This window comes from Mytilus galloprovincialis, chromosome 8 (genome assembly GCF_965363235.1).
Source record: "Mytilus galloprovincialis chromosome 8, xbMytGall1.hap1.1, whole genome shotgun sequence".
In the NCBI taxonomy this organism is placed as follows: Eukaryota; Metazoa; Mollusca; class Bivalvia; order Mytilida; family Mytilidae; genus Mytilus; species Mytilus galloprovincialis.
The window spans coordinates 62,075,096-62,101,679 of NC_134845.1; the positions used below are offsets into that span (position 1 = coordinate 62,075,096).

Here is a 26,584-nt window from a genome sequence, read left to right on the forward strand (position 1 = left end):
TGACAATTTGAAAATTATTTAATAGACAAAATGATTAAATGAAATACATGTAATGATTTTCTTTCTTTGATGTAATAACAAAAAAGAAAGACACACACAAATTAACATGAACAATGTTACTTTCACACACATAAAGACACTCTCTAACAAGTATACATTTAGTAGAAGACGGGTATAAAACCATGACATCGAATCAAATTGTCCATTTGATTTTGTAAAGTGTTTTGAAATATTTTATAGGGCTTTGAATATGTTGAAATAAGTACATTTTTGTCATAGTGAGATATTTAAAAAATTGTGTGAAGTATTAATTTTGGAATTTCGTTTGAATGTCATGAATTATATCAAAGAATGTACAATTACAAAAAGATGGTGGTCACTTTTGTAAAAACGGCACAAAAAAATAGTGTAAAAAATCATCCATTTATATCAAAATTAAATAATAAAAAAAGTCAGAACAAACACTCTATTTCATCGTTTAAAAAATGAGTTATCTTGTTTATATTGTCAAGAGCTTCCTGTACATGGACAGATAAACAAAGTTAATTTGGAAGTTAAGTAGCATTTTACATCACAATTTCTCTGTTTTATATGTACATTTGTAAGTAGCATGTCATTTGAATATTTAATATGTTATTCAATGAAGTTAATCTCTTGAATTCCAGTTCCTGGTTGCTCCTTTTGGTCGTGTTCTGTTCCAAAGCCAAATTTGATAATCTGTTCCTAAACAAGTGTTCATAAACAATTTCTTTCCATCTTGTGAAATTTCAAGGCACTTATTTGTCAGCACATGGTATAGTGTATTATCCTAAATAGAATACAAATAAAATTAGATAGAACTTATTTAAAGCAAACATTATATTTAGAGTATTGAGATTCTGAACATGCACAGTGTATTTTGTGATTACATGTTATATAAAATAAAATTGGTGTTGACACATAAACAAGAAATAATAAAAAATGGTCTGGAATGAAATTTTATAAAGCGATTAACAAACTTGCCATTCTTTATACATTCTTTCTTCCATGCCACGAAAAAAGTAATTTGCAAACGCGTCAACTTAGTCCTGGTATCTATGATGAGTTTATTTGCAAAAGCTTCATTTCTCAAATAGAAACTGTAATATGTTTGTGCTGACAACACATGTTACTTTGATATCTCTCATTAGCTAAATGGTTTTTTTTAAGAGAGTATGTGAAAAGTAAAATCACAAAAATACTGAACTTAGAGGAAGATCAATTGGGAAATTCCATAATCACATGGCAAAATCAAATAACAAAACGCATCAAAAACAAATGGACAAAAACTGTCATATTCCTGACTTGGTACAGGCATTTTCAAATGTAGAAAATGGTGGAAGATAACCTTTTTATCAATTCTAGAATTGACGTTACCACATATATTCTTACAATTAGATGGAATGTTCTCTGTAGCAATTATATTTGCGACGTTATAATCTCATTTTTCAATTGCTATCTTACTAGAGAAAAATTACATTTCCCCATAAATAGGTTGGCCTTTTGTGTACCAAAGGCAGGTGAAGGAAGTAAACTTAGGACCGCTGTGATTGGATGTAAGGGTATAATATAATTCTTTATTTATCTATCAATAACTGCAGTGTATATATTTACAATATACTTTTGAAACCTTTTGAAATATATTCTAGAGAATTATTCAAAAAGTCTTCCAAAATTTCATAAATTTGGTGAAAAATTACGTTGGTCATGGATAACATAAACAAGCTCCGTTGGAAGTTGGTCATGATACTATTTCGTTTCGACTTTTAAAACAGAAAAATAAGATTTAATCATTCAGCATTAAATCAATTTAATCAATTGAGAGTATCGTCTGCTAAACCAGAGTTAACTTTTTCTTTAATTTTGATGGACCTTAGCGTCTTTTGTTAACCTACATTTTTCATAAGCGGTTTTCCCGCTTTTATTTGGTATAAAGTTGCATACTTGTCGTGATTTGTTCATTGTGTGATTTGAACCCTGAAGGAACACAAAAAAAGAACAGGTGGATTCGGACATAAGTAGTTATAACAATGCCAAGAGGTAGAGGTAGATGTCACCGACAGGACCCGGTTAGAGGTCCGAAGCTACGGGTTAGGAGGGCTCCTAGGGAAGTACAACAGCCACAACCAGTTGTCAGAAATGTGGGAAGACGTCCGCCAGCTGATGTAGAGCAAGCATATATAGAAAGAAGACTGCGGGTTGATGAACCCGAAATTAGTTGACATGCGAATGAATGAGCCGCAATTAGCTGTCTTAGATGAGGTTACTGAAGTTTAGGATGAACCTATAATGTTACCTGTCTTTTAATGAAGTTGACATATTTATAAGCCAAAAACTAAGGATAATTTTTGAAATCTTGAATACATTGATTTGTCTCTTATGAATCGTAAAAATGTTAACAGCCAAACAAATCACGAATTTCAAAGCACAATTGGCATTAATGAGGGTATGCTAGTTATTCAGAACAAAGTTAAAAACATACTGTTAGTTATGTTGTAGATTGTATTGATTCATTTATTGCCTATGCCCAGGTCCTTATCAAAAGGTATCTTGGAAAGGCAAGTGAACTTTTCCCGTATATGTCTATATTGAGGGGTGCAGCAGCTAATCATTCTTTTGAAAAATGGTATTCTTATGACCAACAATCTCGTTTAAGGGTAATAAGGGATCATAAAAAGAAATGGTCCTCCATAGATGTGTTTTGTGGTTACGTCTTTTAACTACCAATACTCAAAAACAACAACAAGCTGATGTTAGTTATAAATGCTACGATTTTATTTTCAAAGGTTTTTGCAATAAACGCAATTGCCAATACAGACATGCATGTCTCAAATGTGGTTTGGATCATTCTTCCTTAAGATGTCGTCGATTTATGGATAATGAAGTTGATACTGATCAATCTAGGTATAATAGGAATGACATTGCACATTTGCTTAACAACTCAGCTAATAGACAAAACCCAAAAGGAAATTTTAACAAAAGATATTTACATATTTTCAGAACTACATCCAGACAAGCTTAATATTAAGGCTCAAGGAACATCGTCGATTAATGTAAATGAACTCTTTTATAATGCTGATTTACATTTGTATGCTGACAGTGCAAGTGGTTTTTCATTGGGTTGTGCAGTTTATTTAAATGGATCATGGACATTTTTACAATAGCCATATAATTGGGACAAAGTTTTATTAGTTGACATCACTTATTTGAAAATAATACCTATGCTTTGGTAATCTTTTTATGCATTTTAAATAAATTTCATTCTGTTAATTTGGCTATTGTTGCAATTTGAAATATTAATTATAAAGCTTCAAACAGCATTTAACTTCGCTTTTGCTGCATTTTTACGTGTGAATGAACTTGCCACTACATCAAATGCTGAACATAGGCGAGATGTTTATATTGATAATGTAAAATCAGCTTTTTGTTACTTTAATTTTTTTCAAAACCTGATCAAAAGGGAGATCTATTACTGTTAACAGTTTGTTGATAAAAATAAATAATATGAGATTTGTCCTCTACATAGTTTGCAAATGAGACCTGAAAAAATGGTCCTCTTTTATTACATACTAATGGGAAATATTTATAAGAGTTCAGTTTCAAATTGATTTAAACATTCAAATTGGAATCCAGTTTTTGAGTTTAGACACACATTTATTTAATACCCATTCGTATAGAATAAGAGAAGCGACATCAGTCTTTTTGTCTTGGTAACTCTGAAAATTAGATAAAACCATTGGGCGCAGGATGTCTTCATCATTCCAGAGCTACATTAGAATTGCAAATTTTTAATTTTTGTTTAATAAAATGACATTTGGTTTATTGGTTTATCTTTGTAATTTAGTTCAAAATTTATGCAGTTTTTATAAACATGCAATAAGTTGAACAGTGCTGTTGAATTTACAATTTTGTTGTAAGTTGTAAATACAGTTAAGTGAATAAATGTTGAGTTGTACACGTTGTTTATAGTTGTACTGTTGTATAGTATAGTTGATACACTCTGTTTTAACTGTTGCATATATAGTACAGTTGATATACCCCGTTTTAACTGTTGTAAAGTACGGTTGATATACTACGTTGAACTGGTGTCTTCCTCCTATTCCCACTTTTTAAAAATACTATTCCTTCTATTACCACTTGCAAATAACAATAGATGTTTTGATATATAATTTGTTTTTATAACAATCAAGGTTAATTAGAATTTCACCTAAGATTAACCTGCATTTTTTTCAAAGCATAACATATAATTCGTACACTGTTTAGGTATAATACCTTGTTTATTTGTAATATGTTTCTTATTTCATCAAAGAATTTACTTTAAAATAAAGAAAAATTATGATAAATAGATTGGAGTTGTAAACAGTGATTGTCTAATGGTACAATGCTACAATGTGTGATTTGATTTAATGCTGTTGTATAATTTCTGTTATATTATTCTTGCTTGAAACTACAGTTGAATTTGTGTTATAAAATTAATCAAATAATTTACTTATATTTGTATTAATTTCTTTCATATTTATTTTGTTTAATAAAATCCAGAATTCGTGTAGAAAATAACTTATTACCTGTTCTAATAAAAAAAAAAAGCACTGGCCAATTAACAGTTGATTAAAAAATGTTTGTACAGTATAATCCTTTGTTTGCACATGAAATTTTACCTTTTCTTACCAGATTTATAAAAAGTGGGAATAGAGGGAATGAACCGTTGAACTGTTGTATGGTATGGTTGATAAACTACGTTGAACTGATGTATGGTATGGTTGATATACTACGTTGAACTATTATATAGTATGGTTGATATATTACTTTGAACTGCTGTATAGTATGGTTGATATACTACGTAGAACTGTTGTATAGTATGGTTGATATACTACGTAGAACTGTTGTATAGTATGGTTGATATACTACGTTGAACTGTTGTAAGTAATGTTGATTGAATTGATATGGTTGAGTTGAAAACCTATGTAATTTCAGAATTTGTTTTAAGTGCTTGTCATGGATTGATAAATTTTGTTTGGCGATTCTAACAAACGGAGTTTGCTAGCATTTGGCTGAATTTATCACAGTTGGCGTCTGGTAGCCCAGTTGCCATTTGGAGAAAACATATGATGGTTGCCCTTCAATGTTTTTATCTTGGACATTAATTAGATATTGTCGATGAATGCAAATTCGTTGGCCGGTTGATACATAGTTGTACTGTCCTTATAAATACATGACAAAAAATTTCCAAAATTCAAACTTACTATTTGTTGTTTTTTATTATGATCATATGTTATATAGTTTGTCTTACAATTTGTTTACATTTATTTAACGAAGGTAATCTGGAGTCGTTGGAATTTGGGTATCTTTCATCTGGCATATCGTATCCCTTAATTGACTTCTGTTGGTTTCTTTCGAATATTTAATAATAAAGTATTAACACTTCATATTACTGTTTTATCCAGGTTTTTATCATAAAAAGTTGTAAATTTATAAAACTTTAGTATTGTCGCCTATCGCAGAATAAATAGTACCGTTTTCCCTTTTAGTAGGATCATTGTGTTATTGATCTTAGAAATACACGAGATGAAGGAAGAAAACTATGATGACGACTGTTCACTAATTGACCAACAAAATGCATATTCAAGACAAGATCAATTTTTGCCGTATGTGCAATATGAATATGAACCCTGCTTTATATTAAGCTGGATTTTATATGAGTTGATTCACATTACAACAGTCTACAGAAAGATATGACATTATTCCAGACTCATTATAACAACTCCGTGCCGACCAGTCTTTGCTCTTTCTCATTATAATAACATGTATAGCGGAAAATTTGATACGTTCACGAATGAATAGTAAGTAGTGCTGTTAGATTATTAACTTGCATACATGTATACGTCATTCAATCGGCAGCTGAACAGCAATAGAACAACTGTATTGTTAATTATTCAGAAAGCCTTAGGATAAAAACGAAAATGTTAAGATTTAAGATCATACTTCTCTAAATTCCCATGCTTGGTTACCGCCCATCTGATGACAGGATTGAACTTGTATGACAGGGTTACCACTGTAATCAAAACACCCATAGTCACGTCGTATTTCTCTGGCTGTAGTCATATACCATAGCTAAAGAATAGAGGAAATACAATGTTAGTTTCTGTGATAATATTTTGCGGTCTTGAAAATGTTGTTATATAATTTCTCATGTTTGTTTTCTGATCTATAAAACAACAACAGAACAGACAAAGGATTGTAAATATTAGGGAATGCATGCTTCTTATGAAGCTTTGCAGGCCTCATTCACTCACACAATGATTATGTTACTAACGACTTTCATTATTAATTATTTTTTTAAATTTAGAGAAATTCTCAAAGATGCTATTGCTTTGTCAGAAAAGTGTCATGCTAAGAACACTGAATTGTTATTTTGAATTCGATTTACTCAAGCATTTCAAATGTCAGGAGATAAGAAATGATTGTATTAGAGACAACCATTTATTATAGTTCTAATGATGTTGATGTAAGCAACGATTTGCAAACGTGAGACCTACAAAATACAACCACATACAGTAAAGTTACCTACACAATGCATGACAATATGCAAAGCGGTTTTAAGAGTATGATAAAAAAAATATTGTTATGACAGAGAACATTTAACGATACTATTAAATCGAAATTCGAACTTCCGGAAATACACATAATAATTATGACGGAATTTAACATCTTTGTGGGCGCTTCACACTCCACCTACCGAAACGGTGATGATAAAGTATTTTTTGTTTCATAGTATGAACTGCTGCTTGACAATCCTTATTTTTTCCTTTCGGATATATATTTACCTGCATTTTTAGTATTGAATATATTATTGATATTTCATCTCCCCCTTTTCTAATTAATCACAAAACTGGTACTTTTGTAAACAATTTCATCATGAAAAGTCGTAACAAACGCAAACTAAATATGTATGTTATAACTATAATACATTAGTATCCCCAAATGTCATATCCGGAAGAATCGCAATGTTCTCCAACAAACGCAATTTTAGTGAAATATTGAAGTTCAAATGCCGTAGGGCTGTAGAAAGATTGAAACGGTCTGCTAACTAGATATATTATAGATCTGAAAATACGTTTTTAGACAAAATTGTACCATGCTGACATATAATAAGTCAGTATGATACACTTATCTCCCAAAACTAGTTTTGAAATCTACATTTATAACAAATCAGTCAGGTCAAGTTGATCGTTCGAAAAAAAAGAGAATTTTCATTATAATATACAAATCAATTTATTCGTATAATTATACTACTCACTAAAATGAAGTTTAAGCAATAAATCAAATAAATTACATGAAGCAAACATCAGCTAATGTTACAAAAAATACTATCAATCTTACATTTTGTGTTACTGAACAGTTTGCCATTGAAAGGGGCTTCCCTGTTTGTCCATAATCACAATTGCCTGCTAGGCAGTAAGGTCGAGTCTTTGCTCTTATCTGAAAAAAAATGTCGTTACATAAGTTTTAACAAAAATGCCTCTAATAATACTTGCAACTATTTCAGCTATCAAGCTAAATGTTGCCCTCGTATATTTCCTTTCTACAGTTTTAATTTAACAACAATGTTTAAAGTGTTTTTCAAAGATAAGCATCTGCTTGTAAACTGCTTGCACTTGATTCAAGTTTGAACTCTTTCTTTGCATATGAAAGTATGTTCTTATTTGCTGTCTTTTATAAGGGATTATTTGTTGCACTTTGTAAATTCAGCTGTTTCACAAATCACGCCTAATTGTGGGTGATATATACCGATAATCTTCATACATATGTACTTTTGTTTATGTATTTGAACTAGTACTTGTTCACAAATATGATCCCTATGTTTTATCTTATAAAGACATAAACTTCGGGATGTTACCAGCATATATACATATGGTAACGGTGAATTTTGAATATTCAAAAATATTCAAAATAGTAGTACAGAATGTAAGTATAAGTTTAATCTCTTTCGTTTTGGCCATATACATGCTAAAAATATACCACAGAGCCCTTTGTTTTGGACTTCGAATAAAATAGTAGTGCAAATCAACATTCCATTCTCGGATATAGTTTTACACGAAACTTCATAATAAAAGTGGCACAGTTTTAACGGGAAAGCGAATTCCTATAGGAAATTGCATTGTCTATATTAACAGAAATGCAACCTTTAGTAAATGTATTACTAGTAGTTATTTTGAAGATTGCAGAGCAGAACATAATATTATTTGATTTACTTCTGAAGATCTTCAGGAACTTTAAAAATTATACATACTAGACAGGCCAGGGCCTAAATACTTATCTGAAATAAGGTAAGCATATATGTAAACCAATAACCTTATCATAAATACCAGGCTTGACAATTTGAACACCAAGGGCGAGTTTCGTTTACAAAGGACATTGCATCAGTGACGCTGGAATAAAAACATTAAAACGGCAAACCCAATCATGAAAAAATTGTTGTATTTTCTAATGTCATTTGATAAAAAAGGGTATTTTGGGAAAAAAAAGCATAGACGCAGTTTATCAAAATTCAATACACATGAACATCTTTTAAATCTCTAAATCTATGTGTATTTCGTCATTAACCTTTGTAACTTAATATCAAGAGCTTGATAAGAAAGTTTAGTGACTGAGTTCGGTATTTTTGTAATTTTACTTTTTACCAATGCTGCAAATATGTTTCTGTGCAATAATATTTACGGAATTTACAAAAATTTAATGTTTATAAACATCTGATACAATTAGGAATACGTTCACCATAGATATAAAGTACTTCTGCTAGTGAAAACGTCATTGCAAACACGTATTCATGGAACTATTTTTGCATTGTATTTCTATTTCAATACTTTACAGTGACATCATCTTCAAAATTATTTCAGTTTACGAGAAAACATTTTTTCTTTTTCATTTTAAATAAAAAAAAGATTTTTAAAATTATTTCATTTTAAATGTTCAACTTGTTTATGTCTTTTAAATTAGGATTATGCTAAATTTACCTCTGCATTATGAACTGATATTCAGTAAAAGAAAGTTTATTATAAGTGTATAAATGGGTTACCTGTCCATATGCTAATGATTCACCTGGTACCCACATTTCAGGATAAACATTCTTCAGGAACCATTCAAAACTCTTGCATTTCAATTTCTTCCGTAGTTCAATTCTTGAAGTTATATTACCGTAATCTCCCTGCAATATGAAAGTATGAAGATGTGATATTGCGAACGAGACAACTAACCACCGCTGTTGAAAACAAGTGGATATAAGCAATTATTCCCAACCTTACGACCGTAAATACCGACGAGTACCCTTCTTAGCCTATGTAGCTTAGTGTCATTAGTGATAGTGTAAAATTTTCACTTTGTTTTTTGTCAATTGCAGATTGTTGGAATGGGAGTAATTAAATAAAAGTTGAGGAAGTTCGCTAGTACGACCAATGCTATATGTATTATTTGCGCAACTTTGACAGTCAGCTTTGTCCATAAGTCTTGTAACTTTACTTTATTAATAAGCTGATTTGGATTATATATGTCTAACTTATCAAAAAATGAGTTAGCTTACGTATGAGTATACAATTAAAAATGTGTCATTCGGGTGATTTACCCCAATGGTCAAGATATTAATTCCAGCCAAAACAATGGATGCCCATTGTATGCTTCCCAACAGGATTATGTTAATACACAAAACGAAAAAGAAACCAACTATAATATGCCAACGTATTGTGGAGTTAAAATAAAGTATTGCAAGTATAATTTATTACCAGATTGTGGCCTATTCTGTCGTAATAGTATTCTTTATAATCATCAAGCCACACTTCGCATAATCGAACATTATTTTTCAACAATACATTTATGTTTGATCTCCATTTGTAAGGGGATCGTTTTCTAAATATATGTCCGACATGCGAACATGGCGTTGTTTCTAAAGTACCACCACACATCCATATCTACAATTCAAAAACAACAGATTAGTATAGGTAGTCTACAATGGACATATACATTTTCGAGAATAATTTGCCAATTATGTATGCAGTACTGAAACGATCCATGTAAGGAAAGAGATATGTTCTTTCTCTTTGTGCCTTCAGTGTTTTTTTGTTACATATGTTTTTTTTATATAGTGATTATGGTTATAACGCAATGTTGACTGCTGTACCCTGATTTTTTTATATTTATTCTTTTAATTTAATATTATGTTTGTTTTGTTTCATTGTCAATATAATTTAATGCGTCTGTCATGCAATTGAGAGGTTTAACTAGGCTTTATTCACCATTTTCTACATAAGAAACCCCTCGTACTAAGCCCATACCAAGTCAGGAGTGTGACAGTTGTTATTCATTCGTTTAATGTGTTTGGGCTTTTGAGTTTGCAATTCAATAACGGACTTTACATTTTGAATTTTCATCAGAGATCGGCATTTTTGTTATTTTGCTTTTTTCTTGTTACATGTACACTTAGATTCTAGACTTCAGTCACGGACAAAAACATTTAAATTAGTGATATCATGCTCATTCAATTTATAAGGAAATTAAAAACTATTTTGCAAGCATCAAAGACAATTGAAATAATTATATGATACGAAATTCTTATTTGGAAAAGTACGTTCTAAACAGTCTTGTTAATTAAAATGATAAATAAAGTGCTTTATCGAAGATTCAATATTTCGATTTACAATCTGGACACATATTTCAAAAACTAAACAATATAAAATGAAGCTGATTTATTAGACGTATTTGCTCATATTGTTTTTTTTTTTATTTATTAATTTAATGAAATTATTCAAAAAAATTATCAAAGATAAAAGGATTATAATTCTGTTCGTCTATAAGATATTCATCAGTGACGTTCCAAAAATATATCCCTATTCTTAAAAGACAACAAACAGTATAGTAGTGCAAATGCAAAGATATTCTTTTGTATATATAATGCGGAACATACTCTAAATGATATTTCTAGATTTTCACCTCCCCATATATCCATTCCATCATCATATGTGCCAATGTAAGTAAAGTAAGCATGACTGATCGCAAATAAACCACCAGCCATTGTTGGTGATCTACAAAATGAAGATTCTTGTTTCATAAGCCAGACAAAATTATAATAATACGAAAAATCCATTTGAACCATTAAAACATGTGACACAACTGTTCTTTTTTACAAATGCTTAATATATCCCAGCTGTAAATAACATTTCATGAAATTTGAATGAAATTTAATCCTCTTAATTAGACGTTTGATTGCATCTCAATTACATATTTTTTATTTATTTCGGAACTATAAAGAAACAGAGTAAGGGTTTACGTATCTTATTGTGAACATGTAAGTGCCTTCAATTTAGTATCCCCTTATGTTACATACATTTAATCGCTTAAAAAAATGTATAATAAATGGTAAGATTTTAAACAATCTTAAAGTAAGTGATATTTTGAACAAATCTTAAGGTCCCAGGTCACATGTCGTTTTACATAAGACGTCAGATCGCAAGGTCTCCTACCAAGGCCCTTCGATCACAGTCGGAGATTTCATTGACCCATGTATAAGCCAACCTTAATTAAGGATGTACTTGGGTGAGGTATTGAAATTTGTGTCAAATGTTCCGACTCCTTGGTGTTTTTCCATACAATACAATATATTTTTTTTTGCCCCGTAACACCCATTTATTTTTTCATATAAGACTTAATAGCTCATGAAAGGTCATTTACCAAAATTGTATAAGATTCTTGATTTTCTTTCGTTTGTTATGAGACCCAAATATTACCAATGCAAACATGAGGAAAAAGTCAGAGTCAGCCTTTTCCTGCCATATTTTAAATCTCAAATATCTCGAAAAGAAGGTCCATGACTTATCAAATTTTTAGCTGATCTTTATCCTGAATTGATGCTCTACCAGCTTATAGTATCAATTTTGATTTCTGAATTTCTTTATTTTTACCTAACCTCACCTAAGTACATCCTTAATCATTCGTGGCATTATTTTAAGTTTTTAAAATATCGATCAAATAAAAAACAAAAAAGATAGTAGAGTAATGTAACTGTCAATGCCACTCTTCATATAAACTCGACTGGTTTATTGATTGATTTAATGTTATGATATTCTTTAACATCATGATGAGTTTAAGAAGGCTTTTATTATTTCTGTTACCTAACTGGTGTATGGTCTTCGTAATTTCTTCGTTTCCGTTCTTCTTCAGGTATTCCATGCCACGTAAAAACCATATTCCAATCAAATCCCCCGACACTAGTAGCTTTTGCATCTTGGAACTGGAAACCAAATGTGTCATCGTTAATCACATCGATGACAGGTGTAACAACCGTCGTCCAGTTTTTGGCTATTCTATCTAACATTGGTTCAATCCAGCCTAAAATGTGTAATACTATGTCAGAATTTTGGACCTCAATGTACATCAAGTTCGTACTTTGTTAGCCTTTTTAAATATTTTCATTCGAGCGTCACTGATGAATCTTTTGAAGACGAAACGCGCGTCTGGTGCATAAAATGTTAATCCAGGTATACATGTATATACTATATATGTTTATTTTGTTTTCTTAGGAATGTTCTATATTTGTAACAAACATTTTAATATCGCAAATTTAAAAAAAAATAACTGATGAGCATTTAACATGTTTAACGTATTTTTAAAGAACCCCAATTCCATATGAATTTACTATAATAATTGCTTATAAAATGTATCGATGACATTACGCAAAGAGTGTTTAGGTTTGACCAGATGAAGAGGTTGTTGATGTCATTTTTGATCCCCTAGAGTTCGAGAATCAAAAAGAATAATGAATACATGTAAAGCAAAAAGCATCCTGCAAATGTTTACAAAACTTTTAAAAAAATTCGTCGGAAGGTTCCAAGACCTTGTTGATAAATATTCCGTATCAACTTTTAAAATAAGACACGATGGTCTTGAAGTATAGTATAGATTCTTGGTACTGACGCTGTTTGTAGTCTTAATAGGATGTTATATAATTTGTCTTTATCAATATTACTTTAACTGTTTAGTCTGTTTTTATCAATATCCATTTGACGTGACTGTGTGCTTATACATTCCCTCATTGTTTTATTGTTTTATGAAAATTCTCGTAGTTTTGTCTTTCATTTTATCTAGTTTGCTTTGTCGATATGCCATTTTGTGTTTCTTTGATGCATATGATTTGTAGTTACAAGTACACACCCGTGATATCACGGGTCCGTGACTGAATTAAAGTATATAACTATGCCTAAGCCTTATTTTAGTAATTGGTATTGTCATCTGATAAGTCATGTCGATTATAAGATACACAGTTTTCTCTGCTTTCAAATCTTTCTGTTTGAACCCGTCGACCTGGAACTTATCAATTATTGGAAATACTTAATTATTTGGAAAACAAAAGGTCCTGGCTATCCAGGAATGGAGTATTTTTTAATCAACAGCATTGTCCTATATTAGTTATCTTAGAAAGTCTTGCTGATTGCTGAATAAAACTACAATAGGGAACAATTTGACAATGATTGAATTTAGTAGTGTCAGTCCTTTGATTATGACCCGTGTAAATAGCAAAATCCTAAATACACCGTTTGATGGTGCGCCTGTCAAATGCAGAACGTACAGATAAGATAAGGTAATAGCTGAATATACTATTTGTATCAGTATCGGATTCGACCCGGAACTTGTTAATTATTGGCAATATTAATTATACTGAAAACAAAAGGGTCTGGAGTGGTGTAATTTTTAATCTACACCATTGTCCTATATTAGTTATATATAGAGTTGAATTCTTTGATTTGTCGTTTTTACCCGATGACGGCTGACAAATTGGACCTCGTAATTTTAGTATTATAGATACATCCGGTTACTGTGTTATTGTAAAATATGTTAGTATTCTTGTCTTTCATGTTTGTTTGTGAGCTTTGTGTATATGCCTTTTTATGTTTCTTTGATACATGTATGCCGTGGCTCTGTACTTATATATCCCCTCATTGCGTTATTGTGCAATGGTAATTTTTTTATATTCCTGTTGTTTTGTTAATACGTTTATGTTTTGTCTATATACCTTTTGTGCTTCTTTGTTACATATATGTTTGTTTTAAAAGGATTGAGATTATAACAAAGTGCTGACTGCTGTACCCAAATTTTTGACATGTTTACCTATTATGTCTGTTTCTTTTGTTCACATATCGTTATCATTACAATACAAATTGATGCGACTGTCATACAAGTGAGTGATTAAGCTAGGTTTAAAACCAGGTTTAATCCCCCATTTTCAAGAAAATCCCTGCACCAAGTCAGGAATATGACAGTAGTTATCATTCGTTTAGTCTGTTTTCCATTTGATTCGGGACCTTCCTTGAATTTTCCTCAGAGTTCAATATTTTTGTGATTTTACTTTTTACTTTGTCCAATGTTCAAGCCTCATTAATTGATTCAGATGACAAAAAAGGTTAAAAACTGACGGAAGCTTAAAACGAAAAACGTTTGTGCATAACACATCTTCCATTCTCTGTCAAAAACTTACAATCGGTTAAATTAAGAATAAAACATCTTTATAAGTAAATGGTACTAAATATCTATAAAAAAAAACTGAAAATAGATGAGAAAAGTTTATCGGTATTTATAAATACAAATGTCACGTAGAAGGTATACATTGCCGGATTTACCGAGGGCACAAGGGGTAAGTGCTCCCTCCCACTCGGGGTCACCAACACAATTTCTTACAGTTTTATTGATACTGTAACAGCTTTTTTAGGTCGAAAATTTACTTACCTTCGGCACATTCAATGTGAGAATCCAAGAATACCAGCACTGTGCCGGTTGCTGCTCTGTATCCACGTAACCTCGCTCTGATCAGACCTTCTCTATTTAACGCTCTTACAACTTTTACTTTCGGAAAATCCTCTAGATATTTGTCTAATGGTTCTGCTAAGTGAGCTAAAATGCATCAATTGTTACAAAATATATCTAAATATCTGTAACACATTCGTATAATGTACATATACATGTTTCTTTTGGGGTTCTTTGAGTTATTGACTTATTAAGGAGGTAGACCTAGGTTAAGGGAAATAACTCTTAAAATCATCAGTACGTTTATGTCAGCCATTTTCATAAATATGTTCTAAGCTTCTTGGATACATAGATTATTTCCAATCTGTTTCAGGTAAATGCTTCAAATTCATTGACGAAACCTGAATTTTACAAACACATAACTGATTTAAAGAGTTATCTCCTTGAACCAAGGTCTACCCCCTTAATGTCTTGTTTTGTCCTACATCTACGTCTACTTGTGAGCCTATTGAATGGAAATAAAACATCTCTATACAATTTAGTTTAACAGCCTTAAATTTTTTTTAGTTATGAAATTATGCCCAACTATTACGGTTTTGCGCTATGTTCGTATAAGTGACCCCGTAAATGATAGTTGTTTTACTCAAGTCGAGTAATTTTTGTACATCAATGCCAATATAAACTAGAAAAGTAATGGGCTACTGAAGATATATAATAGCTATAAGCAATGATAAATACTTACGCATGTCAGAGCAGTCATCTGCTAATATAACTTCTCTGAGAAGATGCTTAGGCGTTCTATTGACAATACTGTGGACGGATCGTAGTAGCACAGACCAAGCTTCGTTGTGAAATGTAACAATTACACTAACGTCGGGTAAGTTCTCAGGATATTTGATAAGTTTGCACCTAACATTAAAAAGACGGTATTCAGGATAAACAAGTTAAGGATATTTTACAGTTTGTATGATGTGCGCATGTCGACCGTGAAAAAGACACCACGTAAGGTGGTCCATAACACTTCAGAGAGATAATTATTCTAAAAATCAGCTTAGATTTTAATCAGATTATATCGTTAAGGAAATATTATATTCGAAATTATCAAATTTGGTGTTTGTCAAACTGCGTTTACATATCCAATGAAATGTACCAAATGTGCATTTACAAAATTATTTCCTCTTCCGTCATTTTGTTTTTTTAATTCCATAAGTGTATATGAACGTTGGAGACAGATTAAACTAAATGGTATTTATGATACATTACTTTTCATCTCTAGGGTCTTGTAATGTTCTGTCTAATGATATACGGTTACTGAGATATTCGTTGAATGCATTGTTTTTCCATCCAGTTTTGAAATCCCTCTTTTGTTCCTCAGATAACGAATCTTTACTAATGTTGACTGGTTGTCCATTTTCTCCTGTAACAGGAATAATCATTATATTATTTACTAAATGTCTTATCATGCTTATAGTCTTCTCGTTAGAATGGGTTAACAATAGACTAAGTCAGTTTTGGGCCCTTTATATCTTGTTGTTTGGTGCGAGCAAAAGCCCCGTGTTGAATTGGAGACTGTTCTTTAATCTATAATGAGTTACTTTTCCAAACTTTGACTTGGATAGAGAGTTGTATCATTGGAATTCATACCATATCTTCTTATATATATATTATGGTTATGGCCTGTTTTTTATTTCTAGTATTTAGAAATATTTCTCGTATCAATCTGATGGGCTTATCCAGCATCATTAGAATTAAGGTATACTGACATTTTCATGGGCTATTCAGTGGGTCTTTAATGACTTTCAAAGGTTAAAAGACAAATTAAAACGGAAAGTCCCTTAAAAAATATAAAGATTAAAAACTCAAACAAATCAAACGAATGGGAAACAACTGGGATTATCCTGACTTGGTACAGGCCTTTGTAGCTCTCTTTTGAATATGAGACAAGAATATGTGTTGAAGGCCGTACATCGAATTATAATATAGTGAAACCTGATTAAACAGAACCCTGAACAAACCGGAAACCTGTCTAATCCAAACTTGTTCTGAAGACCAATCATACCACATTTTATGCATTGTGAACCTGATGAAACCGAATACCTGCCAAAACCGAACAAAATCTCAAGTCCCGAAAGGGTTAGGTTAAGTCAGGTTTTACTTCGTTTACTTTTTTTGAGTTCTTTTCACATTGTGACTTGGATGAAGAGTTGTTTCAATTAGCACTCATACCACATCTTCTGTTTTACATTATCTAAAACGGTGGATTAAACCTGGTTATATAGTTAGCTAAACCTTTCAGCTTTTTTGTATGACAGTCGTAACAAATCCATGATACAGCAACAGATAATTAAACTTGAACTGCACATTACGAGGAATTATGCAAATGTCAAAGATAGTGATTGTCAACATACGAGACCAATAAAAGACAGCTATGAACTATGAATGTATATCGTACGATTAATTCCCATTTGGACATCATATGATTATTTCATAGAAAGAGTTTGTTGATGTATGGTTATGTATGTGTGTATGTGTGTGTCGATGGACTGGTGAGCCAGTCTTGAACAGTAACTATGTTTGTATTCATACATGGTACCAACATACATTGTACTTCCACCAATGAAAAAAAAATGTCTTCGTGTTATTGTAAATGTAGATTTATAATTTGAAAGAACGGAAATTTAGAAGAAGAAGAAAATAAAACAAAGAAAAAGAAGATTGTGATAATTTGATACTAATGTGTTACTTTACGAGTAACTGTCATTGTAATAAGATATCAAATTTAGTAAAAAAAAATGTCTTGTCTAGTAGATCTTTCTTTTTTGTTAAATAGTAGGCTTTAAGATAGCGTTATTACAAATTTATTCATTTATATACATGTACATTGTATGTTGACTATTTTATAGGATTTATATCTTTAATTCTAATTTTGCACTTCAGGGATCAACATATAGATTCACATTCACATTGAATTTCTTAACTTTTTTTAGGTTCTTAATCCTCTTTGCAGATTTACTTAAATATACTATTGATCGTAGTTAAAAATGAACTTCATAAACTTGGTGGATTAAACCTAGTTTTATAGCACTTCATGTGGTCCGAGACCACAATTGTCGTCCCTTGATTTTCGTTGTTCACGAATATAGTCCCTAGTGTTAACAGTGGGTTACTTGCCAATAATTTTTATACCTCTTCCAAATTTATTTCTCCATGTTTAATGCCTCAAATTGTAAGTAGGGGGGTGAAATTACACTGTAAAAAAATTTGGGTCCAGAATTTTACAGAAAAGTAGTGATTTGGTCCAGCTGAAAAAGGTTAAAAATTAGCACTTCGGAAGCTGTCAAAAGATTTCAAGACACCCTAAACACAAAATTGTCCATATTTTGAGTTAGAGGCGATGAAGTTTTCTATAATTTTGATATAATTTGCCCCAAAAGTAGTACAACACACTGTAAAAATTTCATTGAGAAAGCGCAGGTGGGAATTTTTTAATTTTCATTTATGTTCTAAAAGAAATGCACTACGAATTAATTGTGTTCTCGGACCATGTATAGCAAGTGATAAATAATATAGATTAGGTTTTCTACACATTGATATCGTAAACTATCAGTATTACCTAGTCCTTCCTTCACAAGTACGTCAAATTTTGGAAGCTCTTTCAGTGGTGGTTTTATTTGTAATTTTTCGTCTTTTTTATTTACTTCCTGTTTATTTTCATCTATATTCACATTTTGTTCCTGAATATTATCAATTTGTTGATCAACAGCTGGTTCCTTCATTTTATCGTGTATTGGAAAATTAGGAGATTCCGGATTTTTATCATGGTCGTCTGGTGGTTCTAAAGGTTTTACATGGTCACGTGGTGGTGTATTTTCATTGATGGCTTGTCTCAATTTGACATCATAGACATCCATACTTTCTGTATCAACGTCATTCGGTCCCGTCATATCTTCAACCATGAATATTGAATACCAGAGAAATGCTACTAAAAGTAATAGGAATATTGGTGCTGATAATTTCTTCCGGAGCAGTCGTACTAAATTCATTTTTATGGTTCTGAAACGATTACAAATAGTATGGTTTATTAACACGAAATAAAGTGATGTTAGGGAGTATTTCTTTAAAGTTTTTATTGTTATGTAAAACTTGGTGAGGTAAAACAAATAATATTTTTAACATTTCTTATCAAACATGTATTTCATGCGCATTTTGCAATCAACTTCTTTACATACATTTGTACATGTATGTATTCATTAATCAATTACTATTTAAATCAGTCTCTAAATAAATATACACCCATGGCTTTCGAATGTTTTAGTTTTAGTCCCGATGAAAATTTATATCAATTTAGTCTTATACTTAAGGTACATGTAGATGGGTGTGGAAGGGATCTAAATTATTTTTTTAGATTTTTTTTAATAATTTGTAAAAATGTTTATATCATGCTTTTTTTCAAAAAAAGATACTTAAAAAGATGGTTCATGATTAACAAACATACAACAGTTTAATTTGATTTGGTTAGCATAATTACATGTATATTAAGATACATTTTATATTTTGCTATCTTGACCTCAGATTCTCTGTTTTTTACAATCCAAGATGTCGAAAGACACCCATAACACCATAAGTGATGTTCTATATATATTTTAAAAATAGGGAGACTAGGTATGATTTCCAATGAGACAACTATATATCAAAACTCAAATTAAGCTGATATTAGCAAGAATAAACAATCATAAGGTCTTCAACAATGAGAAATATTCTTAAAATGACTGTAAGATAAACAACATCATCGTTCTGTAATCTAGAAACATTGATAATTCTAAATGTTTTTTACTATAAATTGATGTAAAAAATAACTTCCTATTGCGTTTCTTATATGGCTACAAGACAAATAAAACTTTAAGGTTTTAAGTATTATAGGGTTATTGCATGAATATTGGGAAATATTGTCCCGAGTAGAATTTTATATTGCACGAGCTTGCGAGTGCAATATATGTTTTACAAGGGACAATATTCCCCAATATTAATGCAATAACCCTTTTATTGTATAGCAATATAATATTTGAGAGTAAAAATTGGTTTAAACTGAGATTTTGTCGTTGATGATGTCATGAATTTCTGCTTGATTTTTAATATTTTTAAATTGGCATTTTAAGGGGAGGTAACTCTAAAATACTGCATTTTCTGAAGGAATCTACATGGAATTTTGCTATTTTGTATTTTAGCTGGAAAAAACGCACGGTGACCCTATCTTTTCTTTTGATATTCTCAAATTATTTTATAAAAACTATCTTCACGTATTTTATTTTACAATTCTATCATTTAGTTTAGCTTTTAATCACATAATGGTGCTTTTTCCTGTATAATCCATACCAAATTTGTCATTTTGTCACGACCTGTAGCATGAGAAAATGCGCGGTGACCTATCATTTCTATTATATTTTTGAACATATATCAATAGATACTACGTTTTGGCAAAGTATGAACGAATTCTATCATTTCTAATTTAAACTCCCATACCACCTTAATAGTTTTACCCTTTCAAATGATCTTCATTAAACTATGCCTATCCAGATCACCAAATGTTAGCAGATAAAATAAATGTCATCTTATTTGTAACCGTTTCTATTTTACTTGTTTGTATTTTTGTTTTTGATAAAAGAGCAGTTACTGTGAGATGGTTGATTACTAATTAATCCATTATATAAATTTCGTCATTGTTACAACTGATTGTTTTTAAAAACAATTGCGTTTGCAAGTGAATAAATGCTAAAAAAATAAAAAGTCAACAGAATTTGGCATAGGCTTCCCTATATTATGTGTTTTACTTGATGTCCGACAACTGTCGAAGACATTGTACATTCGGAAACATTTGTTTTTAACATAACATGCGAAATGTCATTTACAAATATTGTTTCGTACATTTCTAATTCTATGACATTATTTGGATAAGAAGTATCGATCCTTTACATGGGTACCCCGATTTTCTTTTTGTACGCTGTATTTATTAGCACCTGTTATAAGTATATGTACATATCTACTAAATTCCAAGAATCTAGATCTCGATGTATTGTTTACATCGTATTCTTATTACGTGAGATTAACGTCAGTTATATAGTATATGCATTCTGAACTGATAATCCCTAAAGCTAGGCAATCCTTTATAACATTGAAACAATAAAGTATTGCATGTTTGCAATAACTATAAGACAAAAAACGATATAACAACGTCAGATAACTAATCCGTATTATCTTGAGACATAATTTAAAATGATTTTAATACCCTTTTCCGGTTAGCTCTACATTTTATCACATGAATGACAACGAACGCAGCAAAATAGATTATTTTACTTAACTGCTGAATCAAAAACCATTTTGCATTGTTTGTTTAAAAAAAGACGAGTGACACACGTGGACCTCAGTCTTTTATTTCCTGTGTTATGTTTTACATTCTGTCGTGTATCGTTTTGTCCCTTTTCATAGTTTCCCATGACATTGTTAGTTTTATTTCGCTTATGTGCTTCAAGGTACCTTTGGGTATTGTTTGCCTCTGTGTTATTGTAATTATACTTTTAATGCATAACTATTCCTGTTAAATGATTCAACATTGTATGAAACCGATGCCCTACTTCGATAAACCTGTGTTCTACTTCGATAAACCGATTTCATACTTCGATAAACCGATGTCCCACTTCGATTAACCGATGTCCTTCTTCGATTAACCGATCACCTACTTCGATGAATTGATTTCCTACTTCGACGAACTGATGTCCAACTTCTGCAAACCGAGGTCAAACTTCAACAAACCGATGTCCAACTTCGACAAACCGATCCTGTTCGGCGTAATTTTTAAAAAACTAAGCAAAAGTTTGCGACTGTCTCTGACAATATGGGCTTTTAAGTTTCTTTTAAAATTAGTTACAGCTTTTCATTTATAGACATATATATTAGACCGTTGGTTTTCCCGTTTGAATGGTTTTACACTAGTAATTTTGGGGCCCTTTATAGCTTGTTGTTCGATGTGAGCCAAGGCTCCGTGTTGAAGGCCGTACATTGACCTATAATGGTTTACTTTTTTAAATTGTTATTTGGAAAGAGAGTTCAACTTGTCTCATTGGCACGCACACCACATCTTCCAATATCTATATAATTAACTATTCACAAATTCCTCTCTAGATTTCCAAAATTCTAGTATTATTTAAAATTGACAATATTCTAAAACACATATAGTTTGAAACTTTAACAATATGATTGCATTGCGCAAATATAGTCCCCGACTGTTTGGTATAATATTTTCCACTGGACGTTAAGCAAACACCTTGCTATATGTATAGCCATCGATATAAAAGCTTGTAAACTGTATGTTATCCCTGGTGGCATGGAATACGAAAGATTCAATTATTTAGGACTGTTTGTAGACATTTATTTTCGCTTTCACCTACACTGTTACAAGAATTGTCTTGGGCATCGTTAAAAAAAAGAACACATTGGGATATTCTAATTAAATGTATTTAAAAGTTTTTTGTGACATCCCAACTTGTCATAATACATTTAAGTTGAGTCGAAAGTATAAAATAAAAATAGTTAGGTCGTATAAGTGTAATTTTACACTAATGGAGACATTCAAAATTGAAGTCCCTGGAGGTTTATAAAACAAATCTGAAATAAAAAATGCGGATTATTCCCTACTTTAAGTTTACAGTTGTTATCATATATATATTATTGATATTATGGCGTTGTCACTAGATATTTAACTTAATACCAATAAAACGTTTCAAAACTTATTTTATTCAATTGAGTCAAGGGAAATTTCGTTTATGATCACATAGTTTTAAACTTAAGCCTTCCATTTTACACACCAACACAATGATTTAACAGAAAGCAGAGACTCATACGAACGGGCATATCATGTATCATAATAAATCTGAAATGACATAAACATTTGATTGTTTTAACGTTGTAACGTTCATGCATTAAGCGAACATTAGGCGTACGCCTCCCCTTTTCAAGCGTCAAAATAATTATATCATATTTTTCTTGATTATGTAGAATGCAATCGTCTTTCTTAGAAATCCTGGATCCGACCCTTGTATTGGTAGCTCTTATAATTTTATTTCTTTTAAACTGAATTGTTTTTTGCGTTTTGTTGTGCAGTTTTATTCCTCTGTGACAAGATGCAAAGGATGAGGATTGAAATATCACAAAACATTTTTTACCCAGCATTTTTGTGCCTGCCATTAGTGATGAACCTCTAGGCTTTGTTGGTCGTGTTGTTTTGAAATTAAGGTTTATTTGTATGTTTCAGAGTGAAGTGTGGTATCTTCTTGCTCAACTAGTATACACTATTATTTAGGGGCCAGCTGACGACTGCCTTCGGTTGCAGGTATTTCTCGCTACGTCGAAAACCATATGGAACGCCATGACTGCCTTATGTTAATGATCAGCATTGTATGCAGTGCTCACAACATTATATGCAGTGCTCACAACATTATATGCAGTGCTCACAACATTATATACAGTGTTCACAACATTATATGCAGTGCTCACAACATTATATGAAGTGCTCACAACATTAAATGAAGAGCTCACAACATTATATGAAGTGCTCACAACATTATACGTTTTTTGTTGATGAAGGTGATGATCGGTGATGGTGATGATGATGTTTGATGTATGATGAGATTGATGTACATTGTATGATGAGATGATTCGGCAAACTTCGTTTTTTTAGTGAAAATTACCGAATCCATAATTGGTAATGCCCAGCAAACAAATTTAAACAGTTATTAAAGTCATGTTATCATTAAGGCGGTATACAATATTTAAAAGTAAATTAAGAAGTATGATCAATTTACCACAAATTTATTCAACACCAGGGCATTTTAAACTTATTTTGATGATTTGTTTCACCATATTCACAACTAAATATGTATATACTTAAAGTGTTTAAAAGTTGCTTCGCCGAACGCAGCTGGATACGTCTGCAGAGGTCGAAACTTGGACCGTTCGGACAAAAACGGACACACTATTCACGCTTGATACAGGTCTGAATTTGGATTGTAATTAAATATTTGACACATAATAGGTTTCTGACAAAGAATAACTGTAGTCAAAGAACTTAAAATTGGTTATATAATTTGAATTCATACTTAATTTTTTGCTCTTGCACTACGCTGTTGCGAATTGCCCCACCGCCTCCAAAAATTTAAAAAAAAATACACCCTTTTTTGTTGATTTTGTGCAATACACTATGCTGTTGCATATTGACCCTAACCCGAAGAACAGACAAATGTTTCCCCTCACTTTTTTTTCTTTTTAATTTCTGAAATCTGTCAGAAGTACACTGTTCATTGCATTTTTTTTTTAATATAAATGTTGGTCAGCGATGTTATTCGAAATAGAATTTTACTTAAACATTTACGATTTTCAATCTTATTTTAAAAAGGCATGGCACAGCAATGTTTAGTGCTAAATAACTAGTTTGTGAACTTAAATCCTTTTAAGTATATAATTCGGACTATACTATACATAACAGTCAAATTAGTTTCGACAATTTTCCAATTCTTACCCCGTGAGTGATTCATATACAGGAGAAAGAAGCCCCACATAAACAATCCAGATACATCGTCAAAAGTAACTTTCCAGATAACGAAAAATATTCAGATATGAAATTTTCAACCTCTTACATGGGAAATGGAAAAAAAATGTTAGTAAAAATAACTGAAATCCCCAGACTATAGACAAGCTTGTATGTGAGAAGAATTAGAACGCCAATAACAACAACGAGAATTATTCACAGTAAAACAATACTAGTAGTTCTCCACTAATATACATTTTTTTGTTATTATATTACAATTATATATTAAAATAATAACGAGTGTCGTTTTTTTGTGCTTCTGTAACAAAAATTTTGTGTGGACATTCAATAAAATCAAAAAAGTGCTCAGTAACAAATAGCATTCCTCTTTTATGTGTTGTTGCTATCATCTGGACCTTAACACAAATTTGAATCTTTTTTCAAGGTGCATTGTTATCAAAGAAGTGCGATCTAAAAGATATCATTCTTCTATGACTTGTAGTTGATCAGATTGTGTATCTTAATGTATCTTAACCAGAATTAATTAAGGTCAAGATGACTCTTTTTTCATGGACAATCGTTACTATCCAATAATAGTAAATCATTCTTTTTTACTCACAGTTTGTTTCAATCTTGACCTAAATGCAAAACTTAGATGCATGATTTTTTTTTATTAGTTGTTAGTGGCTTTGAACAAGCTGTCAGTAACTGCGAGTACTACTCTCAGATCAGTATTTAGTGTCTTTTTGTTGTTGGGATATACAAGTACCCGGCCACGCCCACTCTGTTTTTTGTTAGATGTATTTATATTTGTATCCATCTGATGAGTTAAGCCTTTTTCAACTGATTTTCATAGTTCTTTCTTATGTTGTTCTGTTACACCACTGTCCCAGGTTAGAGGGAGGGTTGGGATCCCGCTAACATGTTAAAACCAGTCACATTCTGTATATATGTGTCTGTCCCAAGTCAGGAGGAGCCTGTATTTCAGTGGTTGTCGTTTGTTAATGTGTTACATGTTCGTTTTTCGTTCGTTTGTTTGTACATAAATTAGGCCGTTAATTTTCTCGTTTGGAATGCTGTACAATGTACGTTTATCATTTCGGGGCCTTCTATACTGACTATGCGGTATGGGCTTTGCTCATTGTTGAAGGCCGTACTTTGACCCATAGTTGTTAATTTCTGTGTCATTTGGTCTCTTGTGGAAAGTTTCATTGGCAAGCATACCACTTTCTTTTCATATATTAACCATGTAGACTGACGAACAAACGTATACATGTAGTAAACATTTTATTCACCCCCACAAACTCAGTTTTCATAAGAGATGATAAGATGATAATTATAAATGAAAATGTTAAAGTGTGTCTTGAAATGGTAAATTTTTCTTATGAAAGTTTATATCTCTATATAAGACTGCTGGTCATATTTAGAAGACAAACTGCTTGGCGTGCTAAAAAGCTTGTAAACAAATGGAATAATTGATGTAAAGTTATGTTAAACACCTACAATGAAATGCTTTAAACTGCATTTTCCATATCTGTTAGATACTTATTCATGTAAAAATGCCAAATTCTGAAAATCGATGCCAATAATGACTATCATGATATATATATATATAAGCTAGCGTAATATGGCACTTAGTTGTTATAGAAAGCTGACTATTTTATTTAAAAGGTAATTAAGCATTTTAAAACTTAGTACTGACTATAAAGTGACACCTTGCTAAAGTTCTTCAGTAGGAAATGACCTCGAGGCATATATCATACGAATGTTCCTTCGATATTTCATTAACTAAAATTTTCATTATTTAACTTACATTATGCCATGCATATTTCTTACGATGAACATAACTAGTTCATTCATTCACCTCTTAATTTCATCTTTTCCTCAGAATGAACTTCCAATAAATTAATAAAATTATATCTGTCCAATTGCAGACAATAACAGGCGTTATTTTTTTTTCTAATATAGTTTTCAATCGAATTGCCTTGATAAAATGACTTCAACAACTGTTTCAATTTTTTTGCGGGGCACTTTCAATTATGACTGTATTTGGTAATTTCCGATAAAAAAAACCCGAAGTTTACCGAAGTTTACCGAATCTGAACCACTACCATCACTTATTTAAATCAGTTTTAAATATTGTACTAGAAGACACCCGCGAAATCGCGGGCATATACAGCTTGTAAAATGTTGTAGGATGATTTT

General features: G+C 31.4%; 1 protein-coding gene across 1 annotated transcript in view; it reads right to left on the reverse strand.

The window, feature by feature from the left end:
* LOC143042348 (polypeptide N-acetylgalactosaminyltransferase 5-like) overlaps positions 1-26,584 on the reverse strand; it is a 33,329-nt gene continuing 6,745 nt past the window's right edge. Inside the window, exons 2-12 of the mRNA XM_076214625.1 lie at positions 18,416-18,855; positions 16,066-16,219; positions 15,545-15,711; positions 14,785-14,949; positions 12,177-12,393; positions 10,973-11,090; positions 9,795-9,980; positions 9,095-9,223; positions 7,399-7,497; positions 6,001-6,129; positions 1-808 (exon numbers count right to left, since the gene is read on the reverse strand). Of these exons, the coding sequence (XP_076070740.1) occupies positions 647-808; positions 6,001-6,129; positions 7,399-7,497; positions 9,095-9,223; positions 9,795-9,980; positions 10,973-11,090; positions 12,177-12,393; positions 14,785-14,949; positions 15,545-15,711; positions 16,066-16,219; positions 18,416-18,845 (1,956 nt within the window). The 5' untranslated portion in view covers positions 18,846-18,855 and the 3' untranslated portion in view covers positions 1-646. The remainder of the gene's footprint in view (positions 809-6,000; positions 6,130-7,398; positions 7,498-9,094; positions 9,224-9,794; positions 9,981-10,972; positions 11,091-12,176; positions 12,394-14,784; positions 14,950-15,544; positions 15,712-16,065; positions 16,220-18,415; positions 18,856-26,584) is intronic.